The 14,453-nt window shown below is 36.9% G+C and overlaps 1 protein-coding gene across 1 annotated transcript in view; it reads left to right on the top strand.

The window, feature by feature from the left end:
• cntfr (ciliary neurotrophic factor receptor) overlaps nt 1-14,453 on the top strand; it is a 209,681-nt gene that overhangs the window by 82,661 nt on the left and 112,567 nt on the right. Inside the window, exon 3 of the mRNA XM_087791388.1 lies at nt 644-725. Within this exon, the coding sequence (XP_087647514.1) occupies nt 644-725 (82 nt within the window). The remainder of the gene's footprint in view (nt 1-643; nt 726-14,453) is intronic.

Genomic DNA, 14,453 nt, shown 5'->3' with positions numbered 1-14,453 from the left:
CTGCAGTGAGAATTCAGACCCGCTCTAGTAGAAGAACTTACATTCCTAATTTTCATTGGACTCTTGTGTTTGTCTCTATTTTGTCTTGGCCTTTCAGCCCTTTCTTTCTTTTTTTTATGTGTATTGTTTTGATTGTTACTTACTTGCTTACTTACTTACCTAAACTAAAAATGTAACGAAAAACACTGAAATTTAGATTATTAATTCTGAAACAGTTTAATAACTGCAGTGAAGAGAACCTTTTTTAACCATCATTACACACTGGATTCTCTAGTGAGTCAATAATGTTGTTTTTCCTGTGCTATACCTTTAAGAGCTGCCAGCCAAAGCCCATCCCAGAGAGGATGAACCTATTAGACTGATGAGGAAGGAGACATTTAAAAAAGTGAATATAAGATTGAGGTTATTAAATGAAAATAAAGTATCCCTATTTATCCTTTCTTTTTTTTTTAAATTTAATACCGTTCAATAAAAGCCAGAGAGTCGACAGGAAGTGACTGACTCTCGGTTTCTTGCATGGGGTTTTGCAGCGTCCATGGGTCCGTGAGTCAGTCGCGGAGAGAGGCTGACATCGTGGCTCGCCAGTTGTCCATCTAACTGCACGTGCTCACTCTGACGACTTCGCTGTGTGTGTTTTCCACAGATGGCAAATCTTGTGACATCCTTGTGCTGTGTAGTTCTGGCCGCAGTGGTGGTAGCGTACGCACAGAGACGCAGTCAACTTGGTGAGTACACAGCCGATCATCTATCAACGCTTTTTTCTCTCTTTTCTTTCCATTGAAATCATTTTACATTTTTCGTATTTCATCTGCTATATTTGTTTGTCTTATGAGGTTCAAGTATTCCTACTTAAACCTTTTACTATTATTATTACTACTAAAACTGTTTTTTTATATATGTGAATCCAGGTTATTTAGTGATCACTTGGTATTGATTTAGTGATGGGATGAAAAGGAGACAAGGATCAGAAAGAGCCACGTGGTTAATCTTCAAATCGCAGCAGAGGCATGACTGTGGTTTACCAGGGATGTTCATTTGTCACTTTACTTAAAAAAAAAGAAGGGGTTTTCTTGCTCCATAAGCCAATGGTGTTAGTCTGTGGAGGTCAGGTGACCTGACGAAGGATTCCAAGAAAGCCAATAATTCCCCTCTGACGCACATCCCTGTGTCACGAGGGTCGCAGACACACACAGTATAAGATGGGTTTTTAAAAAAAAAAAAGAAGAAAAAACTTGGGTAAGAAATGGAAGCGTTGTCCACAGGGATTAGTTCAGAGCAGATAGAAGATGAAGCAAAAGTGTAATTTCATATAGCATAGTCATAATGCTTTTATTCATGAATTATCTATTTATCTGTATTTAAACAGATTGACTTTAAAAAATAAATACGGTTTGGCATTAGGATGAAAGAATGGATGCCAACATTGTGTTGATTCATTTGTGAAGGATTTATCACTGAATATGAATAGAATACTGCTTATTTAAGTAACAATATATCTTCTTTTTTCTCTTTTCTTTTCCTTTTTATTTAATTCCCAGCTACATAGCAAACTCTTTATTTGCATTAGTAGAAAAAACATCAACATGATGTCTTTCACAAGAAATACAAGGGACAGGAAATGCATGAATACAAACAGACACTCAAGAGCATTCAAAGAAGACATGTCTGAGAAAAAGAGAACACATTAGCATAAGCAAAGGAAAAAAGAAGGAAACTGTCATGTGTGACTGTGTTTGTACAATTTAATTCAATGTGTATTATTTATTTCCGGCGCACATACATGGCAATGTACTGCTGTTGACTAAGATAGCTTCTTATTTACGACAGTCCATATCCTGATTGAGTTGTCGCAGCCCATAATCATTTCCTCTTTTCCTGTCTCACCCCCTTTCTTCACCACTCCACGCTAACTCCTTCTTATCGAGCAATATCTCTGCGAATCCAGACCATACTCCCAGATCCCTGCCCTGCGTTTCCACATCCGTCAATCCATCATAAGAGCGGCTGATGGAGGATATGACATCATTAACTGCAGATGTTTCCCTGACACACAATTCATGTTGTATATTAGGTCTCTCTTGCTTCACGTTGTTTTAATCACGTTATAGTGGAACAAGGAATCAATACGGAGATGAACTGGTCGATGCCAGATATGTCGTGAATTACAGATTCAACACGTAGAATGCAGCTAATAATCTGCACTTTAGTCAGAGAAGTTGAGGCCCTGGTTGTTTGATTCTGCTCTCTGATGGTACATCATATTAATTCATATTTATATTCTCTTTTAATTGTAGCTTTGGGCCAAATTAATAATTATCACTGCATTTCATTCTGTACAGCGGGTTATCACTGGATTCTACATGCAAGTGATAAAATAATAAATGCAAGTTTACCTAAAATTGTTCAAGTTTTAAAACAAATGTCTCTTAAGATTTAATTAGATTAATTTTAACAACATTAATGTGTGATCATCACACACTGGGTCTGATTGAATTAAACCTACCTCCCTTTGAGAAGTGCTCTGCTTGGTTAGAAGATGTTGCCAGGATTTTAAATACAGTTTGGGAGTCGTACTTTTATATTAAATGATTTATTAGAAAGGAAGCGTTAGTCTGTCTATAATTAAAACAGCAGACAATTCTAGCATATCACATTTATTTTGTGCCTTCACCAACAACTCCCCCTCATTACACAATTAAACATCCTTTTTTTCTGCCATTTAAAAAAAAAAGTTTTTATCAAGTGCCCTTCCTTATAAAACTTTGAAATTGGAAGTTACTTTGTGTCATGTATAATCCCCAGTCTGTCCTCATAAACCTCTTCCAGCTGTGTCTCAGTCCATACCATACAAAAAAATATAAAAAAACATGTACATTTCATGGCATCAATCTCCCTCCTACACTTCTGGATCCGTCATTCAGATGTAAAGCCTGGCGGTGAGGTCAAATACAGCCCAAACATATTTAATTAGCATCATTAGCTCCTGCTCCACAAATAGTCATCTGATGGAAATTAGACAAAATTATACCCCTCATTGTTTCTATTCAACCTGGCCTTCTCTCTTTTTCTCTCTTCATTCTCTTTGAAAATGTGAATTATTCTCTTATTCTAATGTGAATGTCAAGTATCTCAACTGAATATAAATGAATAGCTTTAATTATGCCTTACATGTCTGTACTATAATTGGGATGTATGATTCGCTTTCATGGTTTGTTAGGGTAATTTATTTTTTTGTTGCATTATGTGGTTTAATAATGATAGAAAGACGGGCTTCTCGATCTACGATCTCAACTCTCCGCACAGGGAATGATTTATACATGTGTCTCTGATGTGGAAAGTCCTGAGCTAGATTATGTTTATCAAATTTACTTAACCACATCCAGTACAGGCCAACGGTTTGGGCTCATGCAAACCTTTTATAATGTTATGATCTGGCTGACCTTCTTTTCTTAAAGTAAGGATCCTCACTCGTTACTATTAATTTAGCTGATTGGTTCTCGTCTTAATATGAATTCTAACAGTTGTCTAATAAGACACAGCACAGCTCATGATGTACCCCAGACAAGACACATCTGTGAAGTATAAAAACAAATATGTCAGGAGAAAACCTCTTGAATTAATAAAAAAAAAAAGCTAAAAGTCTGCAAAGCATTTTTTTTCGAAAAATGGTGGCTACTTTGAAGGAACTAGACATGTTTTCAGGTATTTCAAATTTGTTTGTTGAGTTTATACAGTAGTTCCACATATATTCATTCACAGTTTTGATGACTTCAGTGTCGATCTACCATCCAAATAGTCATGAAAATAAAGAAAAACAATTGAATGAAAGGGTGTCTCCAAACATTTGGCCTGTACTGTATAATGTTATTATAATTATTATAATTGACGTAGATATAACAGCGAACTAACACCTCAGTGCTTTAGAAATGACTCAGACAGACATGTTTACTCTGAGTCCTACTTTCTCCTTGCAAGTAACAATGCGGGAATTCAGAGGGAACTAATGTGTGGATTCAAGTGTGTCTTAAATAGATGTTGGACTCTATTGTATCATCAGTATGTGTCTCTTTTCATTTAAATATTTACATTAGAAAATGAGCTTAAGCCCCGCCCTCTGGAAACACTTGGTTGCGCTGTCGATCAAATCTTATTCACCATAACCACGCTTACCATGCTGTGATTGGTCAAGCATCGAGGTTTGTCACCGCACATCTTCAATCACAGAAATCTCCACCTCCAACAGACTCGTTGTATAAACAAAGCGTGATTATGATTATTTTTTCCCTAACGATAAATCCCTCCCAGATGTGATAACCAGAGCAAACCAAAAAAAAAGCTGCTTTACATCAGAACAGAGCATGTTCTATAAAAGCTGGCGTCTCTTAGTCTCCAATGGACGCCTCGTATTTGCACAGCAACGGCCTGTGCTGGCAGGGGACCCCGATCAGTCTCATTATCCTGAGTAGCACTCAGTGTAATCAGCACTCCCTGTTTGGCCTGCAGTTCCTATCAAATTCACCAATGAGTTCCACCGATTGATTGAGGGACTTGATTGGCAGACTGGGACGAGTCCATGTGGACGGATGACTGACAGGGAGACAAGTGGAAATCGTGTTTATCCAATTTAAGTCATAGCTCGTGTACGTGAAGTCGCCGCGATCATGCGATAAATAACGCCTTCGATACCTTTTTAAACTTAGAGTCTCAATGTAGGGTGAAACCGCAAAAGCACTAAAATAGCACATACCTCTGCCAACGAACGCATTTTAGAAAACCATGATTTAAGAGTTATGTTGGTTCCCTTACCAACTAACAATCTGAAGGAATCAATATATATGTTTTTGGATTGTGGGAGGGAAACCAGAGTGCTAATCCATGCAAACATGATTAGACATTTACTGAAATATCATACCGTATTTCCCGCACTATAAAGCGCACTTAAAAACCTTTAAATTTCTCAAAGAGCGACAGTGCGCCTCATTATCCGAAGCGCCTTATATATGAACATTACCTGGTGGGTGACTTGTTAACAAACACTTTCATGACTCTGTGCCGACTGAGCCGACACACCGTGGGCCGAATTACGTCATTGCGTCATCATGGGGTGGGATTAACGACGCACGTCACATCATGGTGGACGGCTATGGAGTAATATTACTGCCACCAGTTTGAGCGAGTGTGTCTTGGTTGTTGTACACTCAAAACATTTTTTTTTGCGCGAAATCACTCTGCTGCGCGGGTATATGTGCAGCCGAGTTCTTTATCTTACAAGGAAGTTCCAGTGACACATTAATCTGCTGCGTTATTTTTTTCCACCACTCTCCTTTCACAAGTATCACATTTCATGAATACGGGACAGAAAAATGAGTGACAAGGAAACAAAAGTGTCCACAGAATCTGCTATTATTTGGCCATGAATGGGGGGTAATTGGACCACTATAGACGGAGGATTCCCGACTGCCTGATACCATCTGTCTGGTAATGGGCCATTTCCAGCAAATCTACCTCCTTTATGTAAAGATATGGAATTGCAGAAAGTCACTATTTCACCGCGCTTTAAAAAAGAAGAACTGCATGTCAGTGTGAGTTGAATAGATTCTACTCGTACTTATTCAGCGAGGTCCAAGTTCAGTTATTTAGATTTTTAACTATTATACAATAAAAATCCATCCATAAATGAGTGTTTTGCCGCGGTCACCCTCTTGTCGTGGATACTTGGTGAAAGTACCCATGTAGTGTGCTGCTGTAGCGTCGAGGTCGCCTGATATGAGTCATTATGGGAAGTGTATTCTAATGAGACTTACAGCAGGTCACAGCCACCCATTGTTAAATGACAAATAAATTGCAAGGCAAGTGCTGCCATGACTTTTCAGGGTCAGCCTGCATTTAGCACTTTACACAAGGAGCAATGCATTTAGTCTTTGTTCGTTTAATTAATCACCAACACGTATAATTATAGATTTGAGGAAATATTTGGGTTTCTTGTGTTTTACTAGCCTGGTTGTAAAGTAATATTTCCATACGCTCAATTTCCTGATGATTTGTCTACAAGCATGTGGAAACGCTATTGACTCTTGTCTGTATGAAAGTGAACGACTGAACCAGTCACCAGTGAACTATATTGTAAATTGATATATAGATATTTTTTAAGCAGCACAATGTTAGATGTATCCTTCTTTAAATTCATATTTAAACTCATGATAGGTTTAATTTTGAGTGGAACTCGCTAGCTCTTATTTGAACATTTAGCATTCTTTTTTTTTTTGTTTGTAAACAAATGCATGGGCTATCTTGTTTTTTTTTTGTTTTTTGTTTTTTTGCAATTACTCTGTTCTAACAGCAGGGTAGCTAAAACAAATGTGTTTATTCTTCAACGGTGCTGCATTAATCCATTATTAATATGAATCTGATAGAATTTTAAAACTATTCATCTATCTTTTTTTTCACAGATTTTGTTCGTTCCTTCAGTATAATTCGTGGATCTAGAAGAATAATCAAAAGATTCTCTGACTATACACAGCTGTGGTTTCAGATTTAAAGAATGATCCATTTTCCCAGAATCCTTAAATCAGCAATAAGTAAGATTGAACGTTTGTTTTATGCTCTCTCTGCGTGTCAGAATCTGTGCTACTTACAGTGTTACCACATCACTGCATGTGTAATCATTTACAAAACGAGATAAAGGCTCTTGTTGTGTCAGTATTTTGTTTTATCCTCCTGGTAACTTTATAAACTCTCAGTATTTTATATGAAAATGCCTCCGACCCACTGACGGAAAACAGTTTTGTGGTCACATGACTACTCCAAATAGGTGCCCCAGGAAATTCTAATCCAATGCTTCATAACTGATAAAAACAAATTAAATGATACAAGGAAAAATATATAGATAGTAATTTCAGAGCAGAAATCAATCATAACATTTTTCCACCGTCATCTATTTTCCAAGAGTTAGATCAGGTAGCTTGATTTATCCACCCCAGCAGCCGATAATAGCTCGAGCAATTATTTCTGATCTTAAACTTTTTTCTTTTTTATTTCTAACAAGAGAATATTAGAGCAGCAGATATGTTTCTACCTGCAGCCTTGTGATGCTAACAATTTGTGTGTGAGAGGTACAGGTATGTACAACAAACACTAGCATTAACACAACAGCAGCACTGGTTCTGTCAACAAAAAGTCCTAATCTGGACTAAATTTTTAAAAGTTGTTGCCTCTAGAAATCCCTCTTATGTCCGGAATCTTAATTCCCAAAATATTAAATACCAAAGCTCGTCTTTCGACAAAAAGAACATATTTAAGAAAATAATTTGTATTTGTTCATATGACCTGAAAATGAATAAATATAAAGTATCTAAAAACCATAGCAATGCTTTAACATATTTACGTGGTCAACAGTGACCTGCAGTGTCTCCAGAGTGTGTCGAGACACGCGGAGTTGTTGCAGACCTCAAGATTGACATTTATAACACTGAAGTTTGCTTTCATTTCATTCAGCTTAACTTTTATTGTCATTCCGCCGAAGTTAAGTCATTCTTCATAAGTCGGGCGAACAAAGAAACAAGATTTCCGAGCGCAATGACTCAAGTGAGAGCTGAATGAAAACAGAACAATGAACAAGATGACAGAAAATGGAGGCGACAAAACAATGAAATCCCTGTGAATTGTAAAACCAACTGATGCGGAGTATTTAATGACAGAGTATTAGCTTAAAAGCATCTGGCGTGTATAATTGGAATGTTGCGCTTCAATCAAAAACAAAACTTGCCGAGCGAAAGCCAGTCTAATAAAATGTTCCTTTTTTAATTTGATTTTTAACTTGCGTTTTCATTCATTGTTGTCGTACGACCTTGTTTAACCCAGTCTTGGAACCTTACATTGTATGGTCGTGAATTTTGAGTTATTTATTTATTTTAAAATAATAGATATTTTATTACATATTATTATAGAGATGATCCTCTACTTCCTTCGGCACATGGAAAATCTTTTGGAATAAAACTCCTTTTAATCTCTTTTCTTTTTGTCAGAAAACAATAATTAGTGATTTATTTCGTCAGAACAGCTCCACACAACTTTTATGACGAACAATTGCGTTTCTTCTCCACTTATCTTTCACCTTGAAATTACCTATTTCTCCTCAAATGACATTGAAGTATTCTATCAATTGTGTTGAGGGAAGTGAAAGGGAAAGAGAACTCTTTGCAAAAAGCAATTTGTCCTTGTGTTGGCGAGGTGACAAAAGAAAAGGAAGGTGAAAAAAAAAAAGTGTGTGTATTTCACCATCAAGTCCCCCCCCCCTCCGTCTTTTTTTTTTTATATTCCTTGCCACTCTACAAGGACAATCCTTTTTTTTCTCTCCGTGGAAGTGTAATTGCTCCCCATATGATTGATACATCTGGATTCTCAGAATTTCTTCCTCTACTCTCCTGAGACCGAAGCCTCCACTTGTATTTCTGTTTGAAATTTTACTTCCCACCACTTTCCAGAATGTCATGCAGAAAAAAATCTAAAAATGCTTGAAAAAGAGTGAAGCTCCTTAGAGACGAAAAAAAAAAGTGTAGCAGAGAAATGTATATGAATATATACACATCGTGATACGGACCAGCATCTGGGATCATGTGGGGATTATGGATTACAAACTTTGTAATCACGGAGATGAGGAAAACTTATTTTGCATCTTTGTATGAGACTGAACCATACTGTGGTGTTAGGGTTGTGTATTGGCACGAATCTGGCGATATGATAGATGTCGGAATATACTGCAATACTGTAGGTGCAAGGATATATTTGTATACTTGACACTTGACTCTTGCGAATTTACAGACCACATGACCCAAGACGAAGTCGTAACTGCTTGCTTTTGTGTTGAAACCAAAATATGTGCAAACATCAGCTTAATAAGCTGCTGGAGTCGACTGTATCCTCTCGTCCTTAGTCATCACTGAGATCCCGCAAAGTTTAATTTTTCCTTTAGCTGTGGTGGATGTGACACGTATAGGCATCTAGCGGCTGGAAGTTGAATTGCAAAAAACGCTGTGAATAATATGCTAACCCCTTATATTGTCCCTGGGTCAAGGTGACCCGAAGGCCCAAACATGTGTTTGAGGTATCCCTTGTGTTATCTCAGGGCCAAGGTGACTTGGAGGCCCGAAACAAATGCGTTTGAGGTATCCCTTGGGTTGTCTCTGGGCCAAGGTGACACGAAGGCCCGAAAACAAATGTGTTTCAGGTATCCCTTGTTTGTTTTTCAGGGCACCAGGTCACCTTGTACCAGAGACAACACAAGGGATACCACAAACACATTTGTTTTTTCAGGGCAACAGGTCACCTTGACCCAGATATGAGGTTTAATATCGATGACAATTATGAATTAAAACGATGTATACTTATTTAATTTTAATGGTACTTTATTGAAATAAAATCCATAAAATAACTTCGATAAAATAATAATGTATAATTTGCGAAAAAATAAAAATAAACATTATTATTTGATTATATACGTATATATTTAGATCGATAAAGTGCTGTTGAATATCAATATCGTATCGTGACAAAAAACACACTAATACACCGCGGTGTATTAATATTTTCTCACGCCCCTATGTGGTCTCAAAAAATGACATCTAGCTTTAAAAAATGGTAACACACAACAAACCCATACAGAGCATGCGAGAAGGGTGACGAGGTGGACGTCTCTTTCACTTTTAAGAACTGGCACCGTATTTGGCAGCGAGGAATTTTTCCTTTGGCCGCCTCTTTTAGCGCGCTGCCACACATAATGTGGCAGGCGACGTATGGACGTCTCCTCTATATTGCTAAAAGGGATCCTAACCCAATGAGATAAAGTCCCTCGTCGCAAAAAAACGCGTTGCAATTTTACACACAAGTATTCTCGGCGCGTTCTCGCCCGGGGTTTTTTTTTTTTTGGGAAGCGGTGTGATGGCCAAATGGTCCGGGAGATACTTCCATCGTTAATAGATAACAGACTGGCTCTGTACAATAACCGCTTGCCTGTGAGGAAGACACTGGATCCCAGGCTGCTTCATCATTGTCAGACATGCAACTGTGGCTCTGCCTCAGGACAACAGCTGCATATGCCACCAGGAATAAAAAGGCCATTAAGCAGGGAGAAGGTTTTGTCACTGCGATGATGGCCGCCCTTGGAATAATGGCAGCCGTTCACTCTGGATTCCCGATACAGTCTTAACTATTGAAATTAGTTTTTCGTTGCACAATTTTTTTTCAAGCTCTACTTTAGGAACTAATCCTGCAACATGTCACCAAATGACAATGTTATTTTAGAGATTTGATACGCAGTAATTGAAGTCAATTTTTTCTTATTTTTCTAAAACATAATTTGCTTGTTGTAAGCAGAGCTGAAACCATTGGCAGCAGTGGTTTGAAGTCACACGAGCGACTGACTGAACCTTTAAAACCTCCTACAATCCAGATGGAAATGCCAAACAGTTTAATTAAAAAAGCATCATTTTGACAGAGAACATTTAATAAAAGTGTTTAATTATTTTACCTTCATCATCGTCTTTTATTTTTCGCTGTGTTTAAAAAAGATGCACCTTAAATCTGAATATACATGCCATATATTTTATAAGAAGCCATCAAAATGCATCATAACATCAAGTCTTTTTTTATTTTATTTCTTAACAATAACAGCAAACAAAAGTGCCATGATATTTCACCTTGAGCACTCTTTGTTGTGGCAGCTCATTTTTTTAAAAAACCTCTGGGGTTCTGCATGAAAACTGACATGTCTTTGAGTTGAGAATACATTTTTACTCGACAATCACCTTTGAAAAAAACGCCCTTGAGCAAACGCCAACAGCCATGGGATGGTCCATGGAGGCAAACAGACTTTAAAAAAAAAGATAAAAAGGTTATTTTCGTGTTCATTCAAGAGCAAAAAGCAATGGTTGATACATAAATATGTTTTCTTCGATTTTGCTTCTGGTCTATTCAACACATTGTTTTCGAAACAATCATCTCTGTAGAAAGAAAAAAAAAAAAAAAAGAAACATGTGCATCTGCGTGTGAAACTCTATGAAGTGTGATCTGTCAAATCGATAAGACACTATATTTATCACGGCAGCTCACGCGTACATACAAACTCTTCAGGTAATCTGGAAGTGGAAGCGTTTATTTCAGCTCCCAACCCCCCCCCCGCGAACACATGCTAGCGAAACTCATCACTCAAGTCATAAGGTGCACAAACAGTGATGAATTGAGGCTGGACTTTTCTGTCAGTCACACACTCTGCTCCAGGATCCTTGTGCTCGTGGCTGGTGTGCGTCTTCTGTTTTGACTGCGGAGACTCGTTGCACTGTGAAGCCGGCAATTTGTTTGAATTTAAAGACGTTCGAAGCAGAATAAGGGCTTTTGTTATGTGTTGCATTGTTTTCTGCGGCATGTTTTTTTTCAGAGCTAATTTATTTACTACTATTAGGTACAAATATAAAGGTGGAAGTTGTCAATGCTTGTTGTTTTTGGCATTGGTTGGTTGATTTGAAAAAATATATATTTTTAACATGATATGGACGCACAATTTGAAAATGTCAGTTTTAATATGATATTACCTTTTTGATACTATGATTTAAAGGAAAAAAAATGTTCTTTTAGGTTTAATAATTACTCCTGATTCATCCTCCTTCAATCCAAAGTATTTTCAGATGCGATGCCGAATGGTCGGATTATTAATAAGACAAGTTGTTGATGTCTTGTTATCCCTTGAAATTGCAGAAGCACTTTTTGTTTTGTTTACGTGTCAGAAGTTTCCTTGTTGATGCCGAGAATGGCTCAAGCTATTAGAAAGTGCAGACTTCCATCCAAGCAGCACATTTTCACTCGTAATGTTTATTTTATAAATAGCCATCAAAATGTATCCTAACATCAAGTCTTCTTTTATTTTATTTCTTAACAATAACAGCAAACAAAGGTGCCACAATATTTAACCTTGAGCACTCTTTGGTTTTGCAGCTCATTTTAAAAAAAAACCTCTGGGGTTCCGCATGAAAACTGACATGTCTTTGAGTTGAGAATACTTTTTTACTCGACAATCACCTTTGAAAAAAAAACGCCCTTGAGCAAACGCCAACAGCCATGGGATGGTCCATGGAGGCAAACAGACTTTAACAAGAATAAAAATGTTATTTTCTTTTCCATTCTAGAGTAAAGCAATGGTTGATACATAAATATGTTTTCTTACTTTGTATTAGAAAGTGCAGACTTCCATACCAGCAGCACATTTTCACTCGTAATGTGTCTGGAACTGTTGCTTTTTTCTCATGATGGTAAACATAATGTGGTGCTGTTGGTTTTTTTTTTTTTTTATTTCTATTTTATATAGAGAGTGGCTTAGTTGCCGGAGTAAACAAAACAAAATGTATTTCTTAATATGGTTTTCTCAAAGGGAAGCTGAAAATAAAGTAAATAAAAGTAAAAGAAACGAAAAACATTTTTTTGTGTGTTTGTTTTATGAATATCGAACATTTCACTTTGACACTTGAAAACCATCTTCTGTAGCAATCCTAAAACAAATGGAAACCAAAACTTAACTTCACTTAAAAAAATAGATAAAAAGGTAATTGTGTCTTGAATGTGAAACAACTTTGAGTAAAGACTAGTACGTCATTCCAGTAATATTGAATCTATATTTTTTATTCAGAATTGATTCTGCCTTGTCTTTGCTATCAGAAAACCATGTCTGCTGCATCAATATTAAAAAAAAAACAAGAAAATGTATTATATATATGACAATCACTTAAGTGATTAAATATTCAGAGTTGTTGAAGAGGATGTTGAGGATGAAAACAATATAAAGTCACGTGTCACTGAACAAAAATGTAAATTAAAAAAGTGTCGTTCAAGGTTCGCCGCACCTCACCACGTTTCTGTTGCATGTTCGGTTCATCAGCCGTTGAGAAGCACATGATAACGGTCAGACGTCTGACAGCTAAGTGTGTGTGTGTTTTGTGTGTGTGTGTGTTTTGTGTGTTGGAGACAAACAAACTCTGTTTGGCAGCCAAGACTACTGTAGTCACAAAGCTGGATTCACTGAGGACTGATGGCCATATATACAAGAGGCTCCTGCTTCACTCCTTCACATTGATTTTTCTCTTTTTGTCAATCTTTCTCTGGCTGGTGTTTGTCGGACTTGTTTTCTCAGCTCTTACACCTGAAGTGCGAATGCGCAGGTGTGTGTGTGCTGGTGTGTGATCTCGAGTGGATTCATGAGGTGAGAAAGCGAATATAATGTGAACAAATTAAGCCCGGATTGCAAATGAAAGGAGATGCTAAAATACAATATTTAATCTAAAAACACAATGAAAAAGAGACTTTAAATGAGATACTATAGTATTTTCATGTTTTGTATGCATCCCAATATTTTCTCACTGTTGAAAAAATAAACCATATATCTTATCTTACCTTATTTGTTCCTTTCAACTAGAAGCATTAGTGATCCTCACCATTATATTTACATTCACTACAACCTTTTTCCACTGTTGCTCCCTCTTTCATCCTCATGCATTTTATTCATGTCGTGCAGAAGGTCACAAGGTCCTCTGGGGGAAATAGTCTCTGGTTTAATCCACACCTTTCCTCTCAGATCAATCAGAGTTAAGAGCGGATGGCAACATTTGGTATTTAAAGTTGGTATTCTTATGGATTCTCTTGACATTTAGAGGCATTTCCTTATAATTTTCTTGTAAAAATAGAGGGTTTTTTATCAACTTTTTTGATCACGAAAAAATGAGCCAATGCTGTTTTTAATTAATGTATGTCTCTTATTAGCAATAAATGAGTTTAAGATTATAAATTCATTATTATTTGGACATTTGTTGTTAAAATACCACTTTTATCCACTGTCTGACTGACAGATGGTACCTTATATTGTTTTGCCTTCAAAATCTGAAGGAATTTTATCACAAATATTACATTTTAATAGATGTAACTGAAGTCAAATAAATTAATATTAACATTTATACGTAACAACTTTTTAAGCAACTTAAAACAAGTCACGTCAGCAGCATTATTGTTGTCATAAATGCAATTTATTTCTTTATTTTTTTGGCAAAATGTTGATTCAATGCCACCCACTGCAGATATAGAAGTGTATACGATTCCTATAAACTCGTGAATTAAATGAATGATGTTTCCCGACTTGCAGAGAGGTTTAAATCACATTTTGTCACGCTTTTTGCTCACATTAAGGTTTTCTTTTCAATAGTCTAGAAGGGTCCGTCACCTTTACACAATCGCCTGGGGTCCCTCTCCGGCATGTCTCCTGGATCGATGACATTTACTTTCGAAACTAGTTCTGCCCCTAATTGAAGGAGTAAATGTTGATGTTCTTCACAAGTAAGTTAATGATGGAGGATTGACCTCGTATGTAAGCTAAGCTTATATATACGGAGCTACGTGGAAAGGTAAAGTTTACCAGTAAT

This window comes from Callionymus lyra, chromosome 5 (genome assembly GCF_982586985.1).
Source record: "Callionymus lyra chromosome 5, fCalLyr1.hap1.1, whole genome shotgun sequence".
NCBI classification, from domain to species: domain Eukaryota; kingdom Metazoa; phylum Chordata; class Actinopteri; order Syngnathiformes; family Callionymidae; genus Callionymus; species Callionymus lyra.
This window is presented reverse-complemented; position numbering and strand designations above follow the sequence as displayed.